General features: G+C 32.0%; 1 protein-coding gene and 1 pseudogene across 30 annotated transcripts in view; both read right to left on the bottom strand.

Moving 5' to 3' along the window:
- The window catches only part of Adgrl3 (adhesion G protein-coupled receptor L3), an 878,168-nt gene that overhangs the window by 42,478 nt on the left and 813,515 nt on the right, over positions 1-22,175 (bottom strand). For 28 of the 30 annotated variants that reach the window (XM_087187879.1, XM_004849675.4, XM_021262296.2 and 25 more), the window contains one exon: positions 19,380-19,476. In XM_087187879.1, coding sequence (XP_087044005.1) covers positions 19,380-19,476 — 97 coding nt within the window. Of the gene's footprint in view, positions 1-16,848; positions 16,891-19,379; positions 19,477-22,175 lie in introns of all 30 variants that reach the window. The other 2 variants (XM_021262304.2, XM_013073956.3) reach the window with 1 other exon arrangement.
- On the bottom strand, positions 1,064-12,396 carry LOC147825170 (snRNA-activating protein complex subunit 1 pseudogene; annotated as a pseudogene).

The raw sequence follows: 22,175 nt of genomic DNA, 5'->3' as shown, positions 1-22,175 counted from the left end.
GACGATATGATACTTTACATAGAAGACCCAAAAAACTCTGCCAGAAGACTTCTAGACTTAATCGACAGATTCAGTAGTGTAGCTGGATACAAGGTCAACATTCAAAAAACAATAGCCTTCTTGTACACAAATAACAGACTCACTGAGAGAGAATTAGGGAAACAATTCCTTTTACAATAGCATCCAAAAAAATGAAATATCTAGGAATCAATCTAACAAAGGAAGCAAAACACCTCTACACCGAAAACTACAGCACTCTGGAAAAAGAGTTCAAAGAGAATACAAGAAAATGGAAAGACATCCCTTGCTCCTTGGTAGGAAGAACCAATATAGTGAAAATGGCCATACTTCCAAAACTACTATAAAGAGTCAAAGCAATGCCAATTGAAATTCCAACAATATACTTCACAGAACTAGAGAAAACAATCCAAAAAATTCATTTGGAACCAGAAGAGACCTAGAATAGCTAAAGCAATTCTAAGCAACAGAGACATGGCTGGGGGTATCACAATCCCCAACTTGAAACTATACTACAAAGCTACTGTGATAAAATCAGCATGGTACTGGCAAAGGAACAGACCTGAGGATCAGTGGAATAGATTAGAAGATGCAGAAACAACTCCAGACATGCTCAGCCACCTCATCTTTGACAAAGGAGCCAACCACCCTCATTGGAGGAAAGATAGCCTATTTAATAAATGGTGTTGGATAAACTGGATTTCAACCTGCCAAAGATTAAAACTAGACCCATACCTATCACCATGCACTAAACTAAGATCAAAGTGGATTAAAGATATAAATATTAAGACAGAAACACTAAAGTTGCTGGAAGATGTTAGGTAGAACTCTTGAAGACATTGGCACAGGAAAAGACTTCATGAACAAAACCTCAGCAGCACGGGAACTAGCAGAAAGAATCAACAACTGGGATCTCATCTTATTACAAAGCTTCTGCACTGCAAAAGAAACCACCAACAGAGCTAACAGACAACCTACAATATGGGAAAAAATTTTTAGCAGGTGTACATCAGACAAAGGACTACTATCTAGAATAAATAAAGAATTGAAAAAAATCAGACCCCCCAAATTCAAAGACTCAATTCAAAAATGGGCATCTGAAATGAACAGACATTTCTCAGACAAAGAATTAAAAGCAGAAAACAAATATATGAAAAAATGTTCAACATCACTCGTCATTCAAGAGATGCAGATGTAAACAACCGTGAGATTCTACCTCACCCCAGAAAGAATGGCTGCTATCAAGAAATCAAAAAATAACATATTCTGGCGGGTCGTGGGGAGAAAGGAGCCCTTCTCCATTGTTGGTGGGAGTGCAGACTGGTGCAACCACTGTGGAAATCAATATAGAGATACCTCAAAGAAGTAGGGCTAGAGGTCCCATTTGACCCAGCTATTCCCCTGCTGGGTATCTTCCCAAAAGAATTAAAAGAATCATACCTCAGCGATATATGTGCACCCATGTTCACAGCGGCACAGTTTGTAATAGCTAAAGCTTGGAAGCAGCCCAAGTGCCCATCAACTGGAAACTGGGTAAAGAAAATGTGGGGTTTTTTATAAAATGGAGTACTACTCAGCCATAAAGAACAAAAAACTAGAGTCATTTATAGCTAAATGGATGCATATTGAGGCCATACTCTTAAATGAAATAAATAGGACACATGTGTAAACACCGAATAGTTTCTCTAGTGTGAGAAACTGATAGTGTAAACAAGAGTTAAAATGATTAAAATGAATAATTGATAATTTGAAATAGGACAAAAGGTCCAAAGATGAAGGAGTGAAGGGAGGGGAAGGGGAAAGGAAAAGAGGGAAAGGAAAAAGTATGAGAAAAGAAAAGAAAACAGAAATGAAATCTATATAATAGGGAAGGGTGGAGTGGGTGAAGAGCGCACAGGTAATGGGGAAAAAATAAGAACCAAGATACATCATGTACAGGTACAAGCACCCAATGATAAATGTAAATGAATTGTATACCTAAAATGTAACAATAAAATGTACCAATAAAAAAAAAAAATGGAGAGAGGTATGTGAATATTATCATAAAAGGGCAAAAGGAAGCATCTCTGATGACAAAAATAGAAAACTATTTTATATTTTGACTAAGACAGTAGGTACATAAACCTATTTTGTGAATAAAATTGCACAGACTAAACATATATACACATGAATACATTTACAAATAAAACTGAAGAAATCTACACAAGATTGGTAGATTACATCAACTTGAGTAATCTGGTTGTGATATTGCAGTATAGTTTTACAAGATACTGAAGGAAAGCATATAAAGAGTATACAATTTCTTTGTATAGTTTTATGAACTGCATACAGTTATCTCAAAAAGCATCTACATATTTATTCAATGATAGAAAATTTTCAAAGATGAGAAGCGAATGCTTGGCTCTAGTATTGTTAATCTTTTCTAAATTATAACTTTTGTCATAGGAAGTTATCAGTCAACAAACAAAAATTTCAAGCTCAAAATTGGGAAAGTGAACACCTCTTGCTTTCAAAGACAATATAACTTTTCAGATCTCAAGTGATGGAAAGTATCATTCTTTTATTTTCTTCAGGAAATAAAAGTATGCATATTCATCCCATATATACTGGAAAAAATAGCCTACAACTGGAACAAAATTTTTCACTTATGAATTGCTCAACATTCATTTGTTGAAATTTTACAACATATACATCTAAGTGTTCTTAAGTAGTGCTGTGGCAGCTCTATCCATCATGCAATAGGCCTCTCAAGGTATTATTTTCCATTGATGTATTCAATATTTGGGATATTAATAAGAAAAGTTAAAAAGTTCATTTTAATGCTTTTCTCATATAAAAATAAAGTCATAAACTTCAAACATTTGTTTTATTGTTATTGTACAAATTTAATTGTTGAGGCTAATTGTTAAGTGCTTGGCTAGCACATTATCTAAAACAAATTATTGTTTAGTTGTACCTGATACCTAGTATTTGCATTTCTAAACTTTTTTAAGTGTAAATGAAAGTTTGTATTCAGATACAAATAATCACTGTCTAGAATTTAAAGAAAAACAAAAGGTATAACTTCAAGTAGTGTAAAACCCTAAAAATAGAAAGTCATTCAGATTTTTTCATTCCCAGATAAATCAAAGACTTAAGATCTTCATGGCTAATTCTCTAGTCTTCATCTCAGCACATTTCCGTTCTTTACCACTGTCTAATTTGAAATAACTGGAAGACAATGAATGCAAGGGTAAGATGGCATGCTACTTTTTCCTTGCTTCATACAGCTTAAAATGTAACAATTTTTCTTCTATACATATGAATATGTAATTTTTAAATTTGATGTAAAAGACTTTAAATAAACAAGAGTAAGCCCAAAGCATATGACTCAGTATAATAATCCTTTATCATTCATTTTATAAAAAATAGAATATAAAGAAAAACTATAATCATAAAAGGGGAGTTTTACAGAAATAAAGAGGAGTTTTATAAAGAAATTCTAGTGAAGCTACAAAAGCTTTTATGGATTAGTTATACATTTTCTAGTACAACATCCCTTTTCAGTCTTTTTTTCTAATTTTTGAATGTACTTTAAAGTATTTTGATTGGTAGAACCACAAATCTATTAAGAAAAATTGACTTCTAAGGTTGATTTTATTTTTATTCAATTCCTGCTAAATTAGAAAGTCTGTCACATGGCTTCCATGCTACTGGTATGCAGCTAGGTATTAGGACACAAGGTGAGCTATGTGGAGCAGGATTCTGTCTCAGCCTCTTGGCTTTTAAGGTTGCTTGTGGCTTCCTTCCTCAAATATCTGCGCAATCCAGAATGAGTGTTTATTCCTTCCATGAGTGACTTGCAGTCACAATAGGAGATATACCTATTGTTTATACTAAAATCCTATAACATAAAATTATTAAAAACTTTTAAACAAAATCCACATTCTTCTTTATAAGAATATTTTTTCTGATAAAATGAAAAGAATCACTACTTAAAAATGAATTGCGGTTTTTTTTATTATAACTCACTTTTACATCTAAAGCACCATTTGAAACTAACTTTAGTTTCACAAATGTAGTCATAATTCCAGTGAGGGCTTCAGTAGCAAGAAGAGTAGAAAGTGAATTTGATGATTAATGTTTTACAAAGGGTACAAAGGTATAGAAAAGCTCTATGGATTTTTTAGTATTAAAGAATAAGGGATGTGGCTGAATAGTCAAACTATAACCTCTTAATTGACTTAACTAACATAAAACATCTCTTTTTTGAGGCCTTTGAGTGCTTAGACAGAACTCAAGAGGTCCTTCCTACTGCTGTCCCACACAAGGACACTGTCACAAGGATCCCTACAATCCACACACATATTTAAGCATTTCAATTCTACTTTTGAATGGTGGCACTGATTGTCCAAGAAAAAACAAAAGATGAGAAACAAAACAGCAAAAAATATCTTGCTGCCAATGCTTAGATCTTCAGAAAACACTCCACAGAACCTGTCTTCTGCCACCTTTCCTGTGCAGACATTCTTATCTTTTCTCTATAGCCACATTGCATTTAACTTGCCTCACTGAAGTCTATTCTGTTTGCCTCTGGCTATTTCCCCAGTTGACACAGGTCACTTTGGATTCTGAGACTATCTTCCAGGATTATGTCTATTCTGTCTCTCCTCTTTCCTCCAACTAACTTCTGATTTGTAAACTTCCCTTCTAACAGCTGTGAAATTATTGAACACTTCCAAGAAGTTAGGTGTTTATAGGCCATCTGTCACTGTTTTTTAGCTGAAAAGTTAAGCATACTGGTTAGTCCATTTGAAGACACATATAAGCTGGTGTTTGGGGGGAAGGGAAGTAGTTACAACAGCACATATGTGGAAAGAATATTTGTGTGCTTTTTTTTTTTTTTACTCTGGAATGTAAGCTTCAAGAAAACTGAATACATAGGGAATATTCATTGTTCTACACCAGTGATGGCGAACCTTTTGAGACCAGTGCCCAAACTGCAATCCCAAACCCACATTTATTGCAAAGTGCTACCACTGCTATGAAACTTGAATACTGAGGTTTTAATTTAGAAAAAAATCCTCATGCATAAACATCTTTTGTCTTAAAAGAAAAAACATGCATGCCATAGGTTTGCCACCACTGCTCTACACCAAGTATCTAGAAGAATTTCTAAAGCTCTATAAAAAACTGTTTAATTAATAAAAAAATCTTACATGAAACTGATGCTCCCTTGAAAATATAAAACTAAATTATTTTGCCAGTTATGAGTAGTGTTAACAACTATGAGTAAATTTTTTAAGAATGCCAGTTGTCTAATTACTCATGTGATATCTTATTTTCTTCCCATATAATACCAGGTACTCTTCCACTGAAACTTTTAAAACAGAAATAATCATATAATTATTTGGAACTACAAAGTGCTACCTGAATACTACGTGCAGAAAATAACAAGAATGGCCCAAACCAAATAAAACCCAACAGAAAGTTGCTATTACTAAAAATAAAAAGCTCAAAAAATTGGGGCTAAAAATAAAAAGTGGCTATGTAAAAAGAGCTGTTTCTTAATCATCCAGCTCTCTAGGTTCTGGCAATAGTCTAGTCATACTTTCTCATTTGCTGTCAGAAACAAGGTAATGTCTTAATCAAATCACAGAAAAAGAATTAAGTTTGAATTTCAACATACAGTATGTGAATTATTAAAACTGCTGTCAACGGAAGGTTGAAGACAAAGTCCTTTGTTTTTTCAATTTTTTTTAAAACGACAAAATTTTTATTGCACTTAACTATCCAATGCACAAAATAGTAAATATTCATCATATGCAAATTCATTACCATTTTGTAGATTCAAAGTCGTTTACATCCAATAAATATTACTCTTTCAAGAAAAGATTTTAAATAAAATAGAAGCATCAATGTTACCAGAACTGTATTTAGACAATATCACAAAAATTATGGAAAACAGTAATGACCTGAAAATAAGATTATTCCTATTACATTTTAAATGTAATTATCTCCATTTAAGCAGACTTTACAAAAGAAAATGTTAAAAATTACAATTCAGAGTAACTTCTTACTCTTTTTAACCATGTTAAAGTATTCTCATTTCAAATAAATTTCAGTTCTCCAGAAGAATTATTTTTAATACTGGCAGTCTTCCTGTTCAGTACAAAAAATATAAATCTTTTCTTCTGTCAGCTCAAAATTTAAAACTCCACATTAAGCTCTTTATTCAGTGTTTTCTTTTCCTCTTGGGTGCAGTGAACTCTGTTTCATTAAAATTGTCATTTTCTTCTTCCTCTTCTGTAATTACAGGCATACTCAAACGTAAAGATTTTTCTTCCTTCTGTACATTCCACACATTACCTTTGTTCCTGGAAGATACCTTCCTTCCTGCTGACTTCACCGCTGGCTTGGCTCTTTTCTTCTTAGTTGCTTTGGTTTGTCCTTGACCAGATACAGGGTCAGAGTCAGAAGAGTTAAGTTTGACTTGATGATGCCTTCTTGACTTGGATGCCTGAACAACTGAAAAGGCTTTTGATTTTATTTTTGCCAATGATTCAGCTCTTTCACATCTCTGTGATTCTTGTGCATTTCCTTCTCTCTTTCCTTCTTCATCTTTAAGTCTGATTTTAAAGATGCATTCTGTCTGTCTCTGTGCCACTGCTGATGTTCCAAAACTATGTTCTTAATATTATCAAAAAAATCATCCTTTATCAAGCTGAGGGCTTTGTCTGGTTTGGACTTATCAGCTGAAATTATATGCTTTATGTTCTGATAATGCTCATGAACATTTAGCATTAACTCTAATACATCAGAAGTGATGTTTCATTACATGATCACTTGGGTCCTTAAATTCTTCTGTATCTTCAGCTCGTTGAATTTTTTTCTTCATTTTATATGAAAGCAATTTAGGCATTGCTGTGAAGTGAAACACTCTGTCTAGTTGTAGCTTCCTAAAAATATAAGCTGCATCAAAATGCTGTGCATTTATCAAATCTTGCTGAAATTTTAAAACTTCATTCCAATCCTTCAAAGCAACTCTAATCTTTCATTTTGGTTGATACAGCTGGGTATTATATAATCCATACAGCAGATACAAAGCACCAACTCTGATCTGGAAGGTATATGGAGGTATAAAATATCTCCAAGCCAAAGCTAAAGCCTCTTTTGTAAATGTGTTCTTTTCTAAATTTCTCATTTTGCCACAGAAGATGGCCCCAAACTTCATCTTCCTCCAGAGCTCTGTGAAGTCCTTGAAGCATACACTGTCCATCTCCTGAAAGTGGCTAAGCAGAGTCTCACAATCAGCTGGCAAGCAGGAAGAAGTCTCCATGGCTGCACGGTCGGCACCCAATACTCACCCACCCCATAAAAGCTTTTATTTCTGGTGAAAGAATCATTCAAAACAAATAGGATTTTTAGTATTCCATATTGAAAAACTCAGAGTAGCTTTTCTGACAATTATTGAGAAAGTCAGACTTAAAGCCCCTAGAAAAAATTAGTCATTTGAAGAAGTATGCTTTCCTATCTTTCCCTATTTACACCAGAAGATTGTGGTTGGTGTAACAGATTTTGAATAAGTGGATTTTGAATAGATTAACCATCTATACACCCTTTTCAAGACTATGGTTTTATCACAAAGCTGTGCTATTTCTTCCCTTATGACAATGGAGTGGGTGTTTTGATGTCCAGAGGCTCTGAAGGACAGCACTGTCTGGGACTCCTCAATATGACCCTGGACTCCTAGGGCAAAGTGGTAATCTCAGCAGACCCATGTGCATGCCTTGAAATGCTGCAGTGGAGAACCAATTTTGCAAAGGAGGAAAATTAGGTTTCACCTGAATCCATAATGTGTCATTTAGAGCTGTAATTCAAACAGTGCTTCGTCTTGACAGCAGGCCAACAAAAGTATGTGGAAAAGCCCTTAAAATGACTTGACTTGCTACCATGCATGGCCTTCAGACTTCATTTTTTTAAAAAATGTGCTCCCATTTTTATTTGATTGCACTGAACCAAAGTTTTGTCATTTAGGCTCTTGATCCAATGAAACAATTGAATATAACTATTCTTCAATAATTATAGAACAGTATGTCTCAATTTTCAACTTTTGATTATTTACAAATTATAGGATGGTAAATGTTCTCTTTGTTTTATGCCAATAAAATTGTTTTGCCCTGATGGTTCTATTTTTACTACATCTCACTCTCCATTCTACTCTCTCATGATTCACTCTCCCTTGGTTTGATATAACAGTGTTGTTGTTTTTTTTTCCAGACAGAGTCTTGCTATGCATTCTAGGTTGGCCTTGAACTCACTATGTATCCAGGCTGGCAGTGATCCTCCTGCCTCAGCCTCCTGAGTGCTGGGATTACAGGTGTGCCTGTAACATTTTTTAACCAAGTTATTTCCAATTTACACATTAACTGATGTATATAACTCATAGTTACATATAAAGTACAGTTACTAATGTATGATAATTCTATGTTTTTACCTGCAACCTTAATGGAGACTTCATTTTCTATAAGACAAACCAGTCTTTCCACTGATAGAATTTTCTATAGTATTAGAATCCTAACTTCAGTAGAAATTAAGACACTTTTCCAAGAATGTAATATTTATGAAATTGTGAAATCCTAAGAATTGCATGTAAAATGCTTTAGATGCATGTTTGTGTACTGAAATTTACACATGTATGTAACTGCACTTCTTTCTGGTAAAAGTGTCTCAGTGAATTTAACTTTAAAAAAAATAGATAAAACTGGTATAAGAGAAAAAGAGATATCTCTTTAGCTAGTGAAATATAACATACACAAGAAAACTAGAAATGCTTATTCAGACATACTCAAAGTACATTCTATGTATTTAAGTAAAATCTAATCAACAGCAATGTGGCTTTATGGAGGAAAAGTACATGTCAGAAATTGGAACCAAACAAGACTTTTACATCATCTAATCTATTGCCATTATTTAACACAAAAACAAACACAGGTTCTGAGACACGTTTGATTGATCCATGGTCACATATGACTCCTGTAGTTTCACTTAAATACATTTATTTGCCTTTTTGTTGGATATTTTTGTAGTGCCGGAGATGTAGGTTGGAGTCTCACACCCACTAAGTGCTCTCCCAGTGAGTCACATCCCCAACCTGAGTTTCAGATGTTAAAAGGATCTTTTCTTCACAAATAGCGCAACATAATTATATTGGGCTCCTTCTGGGAGTGCATTAACTTTCCTCATGTATACTTTTCAATAACAGTCAGTTTATTTTCATATTCATGTATTAAATAAAATAGTTAAGCAAAATCAAATTAGGTAGATAAAAAGGCTTCAAGCACTCTATTTTAAATGTTTTGTTTTGTTTTTGTTTTATTGTATAATCAAATAATAACAGCACCTACCCCACATACACAACTTTGTAGGATTATTTTTTGAAATAGAGACAGGCACATAAATCAAGACCAAGTCATTAATTACAAAGCAAAACAAAAATTTTCGGAATCTGCAGGGGACCCTTAAAAGTTATGTAAAATAACTTTCAAAACATATTTTCACATTTTAATGTTTAATTTAAACAATTAATGAAATTATAAAGTGCCAAAGAAGAAATATTTTGTTGAAAGTCAAGAGCTCTTTCATCATTTGTCCTAAAGTCATAAATTGAAGAGCTGACATCTTGATTTATCACACTGTGCACTTTTAATAGCCAAAAAGTTTGCTGTTAAATTTTAATCAACCTGCCTATTAAATTTCATTCAAATGGTTTGGAGACACTTCAGCTTCTTTTAATAGCTAATTCATTCACTAAAAATCTATTAATATGGATTTCAATGACACATTTTCTCCAAAGTACAGACTGGGTTATTGTTAGTTCAATGCAAAATGAAATATTCTGAATACTGAAGTGTTGATTTCATTTTAAATTTGGACTTTTGAGTTGAGAACTCTTGAAATCACCAACACTATTCCCTTTATTTTACACTAATTGGCTTTGTATGTCTTCTTGTCCAGACATGTGAGATTTTCTATAAGAAATACTTAGAAGTCTAATTGCTGGGTCATATGCTGTGCATATTTTCAATATACAAAATATTGTTAAAATGGTGTAAAATGCATTGGTGCTGATTCATATTCCCTTGAGCAGTGCATACTTCTCAAATTCTTGTTGGGATAGCTTTATCAGACTAACTTTTTTTGCCCATCTGAGTATGAAAAATCTATCACTACTGCACATTGTGTTTCCCCTACCATGTGGGGTAATTTGCCTTTGTTCACAGGGCATGAGGGTTTCACTTTGTGAGTTGCTGTTTTAATCTCCTATTCACATTCATGCTAGATTGTTGAATTTTATTTATTGATTTGTAGACATTCTCTACATAATCTTAGTACTAACATTCTGTTGGTTATATACATTATTTACCCCATCTGATGTCTTACCTGTAAAGAGTAGACTTTAAATTTTGAAATGTTTATTTGTATTTTTCTTGTAGTTTGTGATCTTTGTTATTTTGTTTTCAGCAACTTCTCTAACTTACTATCTAAACTTTTGTCTTCTTACAGTTTTAAGTATTATTTCTTCATTTGATATTTTTTCATATGTCGCTCAGCATTATTGTGTTGCTGATGATGACACTCCTGCCAGTAGGTAGTCAATGATATGTTTTTACATCATTAGAAGAAGAAAATGCTGCTCAGAGATCTTAAATTTTCTCATTGCTCAAGCCAACAATAGATCCAAACTCAGGATTCTTGGTGAATCTTTGCTTTACAAGAGAGAACATGTTTGATTTGCTGAAGTTATAAACCTAGAATAATCAGTCATTTGTTGCCAAGCCTCATCATTTGTAGAGATGCTTACATTCTTATGTTTTATTAACTTGGATATTTAAAGTTCTTTAGCATAGCATTAAAAACAAATAGTGTATTTGAAGATGACAGGTCAATTAAACAAAGACAAAATATCAGTGCATCATAGCTCTTTTTAGTAAAGCAAAGGCATTCAGCAAAAAAATTTATTTCTGTCATTCACACAACAGTTACTCTTTATTTTCTCTGAGTCAGATTCTTGATAGTTTACCAAAATGAAAAAAACCCTTTTTAGTAAAATTTATTGCTCAATATTGGAATGCTTTTACATATCATGCAAATTATATAAGCTTACATGTAAGTCTGTCCTGACTAAAACTTGAATCATAAAACTGGAACCTCTAAGTACAAATGTATGTCTGAAAAAAATAGCTATGAATTAAAATGAGGCACCTATAAATAATAAGAATTTTGATATTTCTCAGAATGTTTATTTTATGATATGATCATAAAAAGCTCTGTTCTGTTTAAACTGAAGTTGATTCAGGAAATATACTGCCTCTATTTTTCTAAATCAAACTTATTTCCCTCCTTTAATCTATATATTTCTCAAATCTTTCTTAATTCCTCCCTCATTTACTGGGGATTGTATATTACTTTCCATGAATGTGCCAGGTAACTTCTGTTATTCTAGGATCCACATTCCACATAACGTTAAATTTTGGAGTGAGCTTATTATGACAATCATAAGAGCCAATCACATAAATGCTTACTTCTAAGTGGCATTCATTATAGCAAGGCTGAGTTGCATTAAATGTAAACATTTGTATATAATTTAGCAGGTGTTCTTTTAATGAGATGCTATGTAATTATTACAATGACAATTTACATATCTTTTTTATAGTGAAGCCCTTTTTGGAGTACATATATGTACCCCTTTTCAATTTTAATTTTTCATGTGGCAGAATTAAATCTTATTTACTTCAAAACAGTAAATAGAAGTTAATATAACCTATTTATTAGAAAAAAATTTGAACAAATGACTGCTCTATTTCCTTTTGATTATTATATGTGATAATTACAACATTATAATCTTTAAGCTTATAGTAGTTTAAGAAATTTTTATGGATGAGAGATGCAGTTTAAGTTTTGTGTTTAAAATTTGAATTATGAAGGATTTCATCATTTTTGTTAAAACGAGAATTAGCACATTGAAGTAGTAAGGTTTAATTTATAACATCACTGACATTGCAACTCAAATAGATTTTTCACTTGTTCCAAGAATTATAGTACTGCACCGATTAAGGACATGCTTCAAGAACTATTAAATTAAGAAGTACAAAGACCTGGGAAGAGTTCTATCTCTGATTCTATTTCAAAAAGATTATCTGCAGAAGGTATTTGCCTGTTTTTAAAACATAGTCTTCGCTGACCAAATGTTCATTCTTTTTCTGAAAATTTTTTTAAAAATTAAAATTAAAGAAAAAAATATTTTACCAATATACTATTCTGAAAGGTTTGAGGAAAGAAAAGAAAAATGATCATATAATATTTTCTATTATCTAAACTCTACAATTGAGCAGTAATATATAGCAATTTAATGTATTCCATATCAAATAATTCATAAAAGTAGTATGTTTCAGTCTGTCTCCACATATATTCAATTTTATAAAACATATTTTTAAAACATAGGAAGAATCCACTTTAAATAACTATTTAGAACAAAATAATGTGGAAACAAATAAATAGTACATGAAAAATTAAGAAATAAAGATGTGACTAGTAGCACCACTAATTATATCTATTTTCTATATTAAATGATAAAATAAATCCTTGAAAAAAGTATTTTATTGTAATCATTAGTTACTTGATAAAAACTGTCATCACATTAAAAGAACAAATATTTTGTTAACATGCATATAAATTTGTAGTCAGAAAGACTTTTTTGGAATCTAGATTTTGCCTGTATAAGCCAAACAATTTTGGGCAAGTTACTCACTTTAACTATCAACAAAGCCAGTTTCTTAATGACTCCAAGGACAATGGAAAGTGACTTATGAACCACATTCAATATGTGGATGATAGCTACACATACAAAAGAAATAATGCCAAATTCCATAACTCTAAAGAGGCACATTGTGCAAAATTCTAAATGTTGTATTTTATATTTAGCTTCTAAAAACATCTTTTTCTTCACAAAATTATATCCTTTTTATATTTGAAAATAGGAATATTTCAAAGCTAGAAATTTAAATGTTCTACAGCACTTATATTAAAATATCTCACTGCAGCTTGTTTGATTTACAATAGAAGATATATATTGAAGGCTATAAGCTAATAAACCATAAAAATTAGGTTTCCATATCAAGAATTCTCTGTAAAAGGATCTGTGAAAACTTTAAGTAAATACTGTACTTACATAAAAAATACAAAAACAGGTTTATTATTATGTAGTTGGCTTTGAGACGAGAGATTATTTGAAGGACTCATATTAAAGAGACAAAGTTGAAAGCAAAGAACAAGCAGAACTTGCTGAATAAGCATTTAAAAGTTTTTCTGTTTTCAGTTCCTGCCAGCATTTTATAGCAACAGCCTTTGGCCTGATTGACTGGAAATCAATATCCAATAGCATTCTCACAGAAAGTTCATTCTGAACATTATTTGGCCTTCTTGGATTAGGACCTAGACTATTAATAGCAGAGTTTAATTATCTATCTGGCTTAGCCTTTCACTTTTAAAAATCTACACCTGTGTTGCATATGGTTATTAAACTTTTTTCTAACATATATTTCTTTCTCTTGTTTTCCTTTTCTAAGTATGTCCTTATTGATGAAATGCACAAAGGAAAGAAAGAGAATACTATTTCACATATCAGGAATATAAAGGATAAAAATGCTAGATAGAAATATAATGGTAAATCTCAAAAAAATTTTCTCATGTCATAGGATAACTCTTATCTGTATTCAAGATAGCACATTTGTTTAGATTCAAATGAATTCTGATGAACAGGCTACTCTGACTTGTTAAGCTATGCAAGTACTACAGGCACATTATTAATAGCTTTTGCAAATTTCACAATAAGATGTCTGATTATATTAGAAGATGGTTAATATTTACAACCAATGATTTTATAATCCTTCAGAACCACAATGTTTTGGATCACCATAGCATACTTTATCCATATAAGCCAAATTACACTTATAGGCAATTATTAAGCACAGTGAGTTTTAAACTATTAGCTTTAATTTATATAAATCATTAATTGTAAATGAACACCACTTTTTCATTTGCATTTTCTTTAAAAACATAACATATTTAGAAGTATGAATATTGTTGAAGTAGCAGGAGATTTATTGTGAAGTTTTTTCTGCTTCAGTGACCAATCTCCTGGGAAAAAGAAACAGGCTCTGAGAAGGGGTTAAAAAGAGGACTATTCACATTCCTGCTCTGCTACACAACTGGTATTTAGGAGGGCTCTCTGAATTCAACTAGTGGTCTCTAAGTTTCTAATCTGTAGGCTAGATAGGATTTGGAAGAAAACAGAACACAATGTTTGCTTATATTATTAACTAAGGAAGGGAAAAAGAAATGTATGAGCTTATTTCTTTGATGTTAAAATATTTACAAATAAAAAGTAAAAAGTACAAAGAAGCAGATATACTTCACATTTATTTTCTAATTCAGAAGAAACAATTCCATTTTATTAGTTTATTATTTTTATTATCCTCTAGGGTATCATCATTTTAGGAAAATTATTATTTGTTTTACTTGCATTCAGGTAGCCACCTCTCTCTCTGACCTCTTTCTGGAAAGTAACATGGAATGAAAATCTTTGGTAGTAAATGGTGAAGTTTTTAAATTCACTATTTGAAAGCACTGGCAATGACTAGTTTTCATTTATTAGAAAATGTAAGTGAACCTTTGGATAAAATAATAATAGTTTTATTATATTCTTGGCACTGGTATAAGCAATTTGCATGTATGATTTATTCCTATCAAGGATCTTCTGAAGTGGGTAGCATTTATACCTCTATTGCACAGGCCCGGAGAAGCTCACCAGTTTGCCAAAAATCACTGAATTAAAATTCAGTGCTTATTCTTAAAATTACTATTCAAAACTACAATGAGTAAGTCGGTAATTTGCAAATGTGTATTGGATGATAAAATCATCCCTTTTTTTAAGAACAGTGCTTCTAAAGGTAAGGTCACTTTTCAGTAGGTAATGGTGCCACTAGCTGACAGCCAAAATTTACCCTTAAAAATTATGAAAATAAATACATCACCATAAGTCTTCATACTTTTGACTACATAAAATGTACTGTGCATATGTGTACAGATCGATTCAAATCTGAATCCTGAAAAATGATTCCATCAGCTTTAATAAATAAATATTACACATCAGTCTTCTGACATATAACATCTAAATAAGCTTAAATAAACATAGCCCTCCTGGTCAGATCTCTATACATAAAAATTTAGATTGCATTAACTTGTGTGGCAGGTTGACAGAACAGATGATGGGAGATCAGATGGAAATAAAAATCCATGATGCTAGCCAAGCCACTGTTGCAGAATAAGTTTTTTGTAAACTAATGTTACCACTCAGAGAGAGCATGTTTTGTTAAAACACCTTTTTGTAATTTACGTAAGGATACCATGTTGGTAGGAGCTGCCTCGAAAAACTTGATAAACAAAAAGTTCTTACCTTGCCATAACTAATTAAATAAAAAGAAAATGAGAAATCCATCTATGATATTTGTGATAAAATAAAGCCTACTAAAATCTAATTTCAATAAAGATTTAAAAAATATTGGAGGTGTTTACTTAACTGAACTTCCAGAGAAATTTCTCAGAAAATGCTTCATTATTGGCTCAAAGTCAAGCATTTTAAGAAGCATTGTTAATCTTAATTGTTCAAGGTCAGATTTGGCCAGGAGAGACTATGGGGAGGAGACATGGGTGGGAAAGAGCTAGAGGTTGAACTGACTGAACCTTTAAAGCCTGTTCAATATAGTAAATATTTAAATTAATTAATAAACCCTCCTGCAGACTTACAAGCTCATGAAAACTTGGGTTTGATTTGGAGTTAACTTTTGTTTAAACTGTCTGTATTCAGCTATCATCTTACATCTCTTCTAAAGTCCCTTCTTCCTGTGGATATACTAGTGGTATCACGTTGTTCAATGGTAGTACCTAGCGCTGACTTCGAGGAATTCTGGATTGGCCTGAGTGTGTGACATTATACCAAACAGGTAGGCAGGAAAAATATATTTGTAAAGGTTAAGGGAACATTCGGGGAAACATCTTCATAAGTACAGATACGCAAAGTACAAATTTAATGGAAGGTTTTAAAGAGATGAAGTGACCAAACAACAAACCCTCAAAGAGAAATATAAGAATTAGTGTACTTACTGAAAATTATCAACAAATCTTCCAAGGTTTCATATGATTGCAGAAATAAAATCCCAATAGCAATCAAGTTTATCATAATGGGAAATCTAAAAGGTAAGCTGATATGTATGATGCAAACAATTTGGTTTAAGAACAGAACATCAGAGATGATCTTTAAAAAAAGTGAGGAGTACTTCTGCATGGCATGGTAGATTCTTTATTCTCAATGGATCCTAAGGATAATAATGATTGATTCTTATTTGGAAGAATAAATGACAAGACATACAAAATATAAAATAATGCTCTTACGATGTGTTGGGTAATAGTATTAATAAGAAAGAAAACATAAATTAAAAAGAACAAATTTTTACTACAATAGCTTGTAGTTTTCAAAAGCCAGGACTATTTTAAAGACAAAATAAGAGATTTAAAATATCTAATTTAGAAAGAAAATGGAGTTTGAATTTAAAAAAATGCTAACTGTAAGAATGTATGGGAAGTTAGGATATATGAAGATGCAAAGATGTAGATGCCTAGGATTTTCATTTTTAATAACAGAGAATATAATCTTTTGAATGAGCAGAACTAATTATGCTGCTGAGGTGACTTAGGTGTTTATCTGGAGAGATAATCTTGGATGTCACCTACCTAAATATGATACACACGCCTGAATGCAGGGAAGATAGGACCCTGGGAAATAAGATTAAAGAAGGAGGTTAAAGACTATCTTCAGAGATATAATATGAAGAAATAAAACTTTAATGCAAGCCAATATCTAAGATAAAAAATAGTAAGATGAGAATAAAACAAGGAGTTTCTGACCTTGGGTGGGGCTAGGAAATTCATACAGAAAATGAGGAAGGTCACTGTGATTTCCAGCACTATTAGAGCCACTAAGTGAAAGGAAGAACCCTTATCCTGATAACAGAAATCACCGCCTTGATTCACTTGAAATTATACATCCAATTTAACCCCTTCCCAATGTCATTAAGATCACTTGTTGTCACAAGAACTATCACACCCTTTGTTTAATAGCTTTAAGAAACATCTTTTAAAACTAGACATCTTAATAGACAGACTTAAACATATGATTAATATTTCAATAAGAAATACTACTGTTTTCTTTAAATTTATTTCAGATTGACCCATTCATTCACATATCACTATACTCAAAGTTGATTAAATTCTTGAGAAGGAATTAAAGGGAAAGAACTAAATAGCAACGTCCGATAATTTGCTTGAGTTTGAAGTCCTAAGAAAATATATATCTAAAGCAGATTTTACTAAAGTTATGTAACCTACTCTCATTGTATAAAGGTTGATAACAATACTAGACAAAATAATAATTTTACATATTGTATCCATTCTCATCATAGGCAAATAAATAGTACATTGTTAAAATCATATTATCACATCCTTTGTTTAAACCACTAGTGAATGGCTGGTGTCATCATTAAGTTTAAGATACTTCTAATAAGGAAAACAGAAAAAGAAAATTAGTTACTCTGGAAGCAAATTGAGGCTACTGAGGCTATTGAGGCACATGTGAGCAATTAGCTTTCCAGGATTTGAGGAGTAAAATTAAAAAGCTGGATGTCTAACACTTATAAAACTTTTACAAACTAAATATTAAAATTAAATTGAAAAAGAATACTTGAAATAGTTTGTCTAAAGGAACAATCTAATAATAACAAACTAATAATGACAGAAAATAAGAAGGTAATTATTTTATTTTAATGTATTTTCCTCATATTTAGAGGAATATTCCCCTTCGTTACTGTTCTTAAACCTAAAATGAAGTAGGAAATTTATTGATTTATTTTTGCTTTACCAGGGATTGAACCCATGGAGTGCTCAACTACATCCCCACTGCTTTTCTCATTTTACTGGGGGACACAGTATTGCTAAACTGCTTATACTGGCCTCAAATCTGTGATTCTCCTGCCTCAGCCTTTCAAGTAGCAGAGGATTACAAGTGTGCAGCACCACATCTAGAAAGGTAGGTAATTTAAAATCATCACTAGTTTAGTTGGTATATCATTACTTTAAGTGATATATAAAACTCAGTAAGATTATAGTAAAGTGTAGATACCTGTATCAAATTCAGTCTGTATCTTTGGTTCTAAACTATAAAATAAAATTCAATGGAGTTGAGTAAAAATGAGTAACAGTACCAGGACCTGAACCTTTCTTAATCATCAGCCACAATTATTACATTATTTGTATCTAAATAGTTTTGGGTGTGGTGTAACAAAAAGATGTCAGAAAAAGCTCAAAAGGAGATTAATACTTGTAGTTTAGAAGAAAAAAATAACAATGTTGATCTTAAAAATATCTAAATTCATACAAATGCCAACTTCCCAGATAAAACTATATTCTAAATAACTTTATTTCCAAATACTGACTTCACAAATGTTGTATCTAACAAGATCTACATTTTTATTGATGTATGATTCCCCACTCTCTCCCTCCTTCTCTTCCTCCTTCTCTTCCTCTCTCCCTTCCTCCCTTTTCCCTCCCACAAAACAAACAGTAGTCAAAACAAAAGATTAAGAGAATTTCATTTCAAAAAACTAGATAATGTCCAGGGAGCACTGTAACTAAATAATGTCCAGAAGCACACATGCATGCAAATGCACACACAACACACACACACACACACACACACGAGTGTTTTTTTTGGTAGATCTTTAAATATACAATATTGTCTGGATAATTCTTTTAGATATTGAGAGCAGATGTGATTTTTCCCCTTACATATGTGTCATTAGAAAATATGTATATTTTTACTTCCAAAAATGCTACCAGAGTGCTTTCTATCTATGACAATGTGGGACTCTGTGATGCTTAGCCAACTATATGACCACATAATTGCCCATTTTCACTTCTTCCAATGAGGCCTGACTGCTCACCAATTTATACCACTGGAAGATGACTAGAAAAAGAAGTTTTTCATTTCCTAACTTCCTTTCAGAAAATATTTGCTGAAAATTCAAAATTAAAAAAGAAAAGACACAAATAATTAAACTCAGACTCACTACTCACTCGATCAGGTTTTATATCCTTGCAACAATCCTATCATACAGAACAAGGTTTAACACTTGCAAATAAACTGAGACATTAAGAACTTCTAAAAATAATCAGAAAAATAATCAATAGGAGACCTCATTTGTAATTACCTCTGTTGAGTGATGCTGAACTGTTTATATCTCCAGTAATGAAGGATGACTCTGACTGTTTTCTGACTGTGTCATTCCACATTCTACGAATTCGGCTCTGGGGAGAGGAAAAGGAAGGAAAGGAAAGAATTCATGAAGCAGTGAATTCTACAAAAATCATTCATTTTCTTTCTGTCATCATTGTACAAGACCTTTTCTATCACCATGCTGGCACTACAGTTGAATGAAGACATTAGAAATAAAATTAATGGGCTGGGGATTTAGCTCAGTGATTCCATCGCCTGCCTTGCAAGTGCAAGGACCCGAGCTCAATCCCGGGTACCAAAAAAAAAAAAAGAAAGAAAAGTAATGATCATTCTTGGTTCCCATTAGGTAGATTCCTACATACCTACAACAAAGACAATTACAATTATGAAAAAGGAATAAATGCAAAGTACAACACCAATTTAAATATGTTAAAGATGTGTAGGTGTGTGCATTACAGGGCATCATAAAATTTTAGTTTCCAAGGTGAAACAAATGATTTTCATTGTGACTTTTCTTGGCACGAGAATGCTTAAATATGCATTAAATTGTAGATTTTATTAAGAAAATATTTAGTTTGAGCATCTGGAGTTTTGTAAGAGAAGAACATAGATTATTAGTGAAATGCTGCTGAACTTATATTTTCAATAACTTTCATAAGAAGACCAATATAATTTTAGAGATTTTGTAGCTTTAGTTTTTTCTAAGAGAGAAGATCTTGTTACACTTGACCCCATTCTGTATCCCAGGCTGGCCCCGAACTCTCTGTGGTCCTTTTGCCTTAGCCACCCAAGTGCTGGGATTACAGGCAGGTGCCACCAAGCCTGGTTCTATTTTCCTTTTTTGAAGAAGATAAAGGTAATCTATTAACCTCTAATCACTGCTTTATAATAGAAGTTTAGAGGTGACTGAAAATCCTTCCATTATTATATTCTTAAATTCAAAATTCTAAGCGCTAGTTAATTCATAAATACAGTGTAGTATTTTATCATTTGGGGAATTTTTTTTTCTGTTTTATTGTATTTTACCGTTTTATTGAGTTAGGGAGCAACAATATTAATCTCAGCAAAAACAAAACATTTTAAGAAGCTTTTTCAGGATGAAATAATTAACAAGAAAAATTATTACTAACAGTAAAACTAAATTCTCAAAATGCATTATATCTCAAGTATATTTAAATTTCTTGAATAGTAGGAGCAACCAGTCTTAAAAATATTAGATAATTGGTTATATGAACCTTAAAAAGAGTTTAAAAGTATTCAGAAGTATTGTTAGGTTTCACATTTTTCCTAGGTCAGTACATAAATAACATACACATATGAAAAAAAAGACTAAAAAACAAAAAAAAAGCTATGAAAAGATTATAAACAACATTTTTAGAGAGGGAGACATGATGAGAATAAATGAAGACAATGATAAAACAAAATTTAAGATATTTTGTTGGGCAGAACTATAAACAGATTGATTAGGGAAAGGTTAAATGAAGAGAAAAATTTAAAATCCTCTAAATTGGATATTGTGTTCACATATATTTATTATATTACTATCCGTCACAAATTCATTTATTTACATACATTCTTTTATTTTTTCAAGTATTGTGTAATAAAAATAAATGTAAAAAGTCAATAAAGTAAATGAAAGAAAAATGACAGGCCAATTATAGGTTGCTCAAAATGGGAAGGACAATCTTTCAGTCCATATATATATATATATCCATATATATATATATAGAGAGAGAGAGAGAGAGAGAGAGAGAGAGAGAGAGCTTTATACACAATTCTGTTTGCATGATTTTGTACACTATCAATAATTTATAAGTGATTAGTACCAGGAAGTTAAGTTCAAGCGGAGATGATTTCCGCATTTTTGTCTTGTCAATTCTGTCCCTCCAATGGCTACATATTTGCTGCATGGTCTTTTCTAGCTGTGCGTGACTCCCAGTCACTTCCTTTTCCGAGTCATCCCACTGACTTTAAAAAGTAATCAAAATCAAATCTCAATTCACATACTCTTAAAAATACTTAGAGATCTATATCTTGCCTTTTCCTTTAACTTCCTCTTCCATTCTCTCTCTTAATGTCATTAATCTAATTTTTCCTTTGGTTAATGAAATTCTTTCTATCTTTGAATTTGCAAGTTCTCCCCTACCTGAAGCACTTTCCACTCACTGTTCTCCCACCTGGAACTATCTTCTCCTTATTTGCTTTTTCTTTCTCTCATTTAGAACATTGTCATTCAGGAATTGGCATAAATATCACCTGCAAAGGCAGTCTTTCCCAGAAATTGTTCCAAGCAGTCACCTGGATACTTTCATGTCATCATATTTTGCTTTTCCATCAGGTTTCATAATCTTATATTTTTCTTGGTTTGTTTGTTAGTAAGTTTTGTTTCCCGGTACTAGAATGAATGCTCCAAACTGTAAGTTATCTCCCTTAACCACTTTATTTTCAGAACTTTCAAGATTGCTGGCATTTTATAGGAAGCACTAAATCTATCTAAATAAAACAAGCTGCATAGAAATTTCAATTTTAGAAGTTTTTTTGATGTTAAGAATGCATCCATATTCCCCAAATTGCACCTTAATAAGTGAATATTTTAGCATTTGATTATGAAAGGTCACAATTAATATGAAATATATTCATTAGTTTAACCTAAATTAGCAAGAGTTAACTATCCTTTCTATAGGGTTATATTGTCATATTTAATCAGAATTAGTATTATATTGTATCAGTATTAGTATTATAAGTTTATTGCCAAGAGTGGAATTGTGAT

The sequence above is a fragment of the Heterocephalus glaber genome, unplaced genomic scaffold (genome assembly GCF_053883595.1).
Source record: "Heterocephalus glaber isolate CG9 unplaced genomic scaffold, H.glaber_assembly_v1.0 deba00001509, whole genome shotgun sequence".
Lineage (NCBI taxonomy): Eukaryota > Metazoa > Chordata > Mammalia > Rodentia > Bathyergidae > Heterocephalus > Heterocephalus glaber.
Note: the sequence above shows the minus strand (reverse complement) of the source record. Positions and strands in the feature narration are given on the sequence as shown.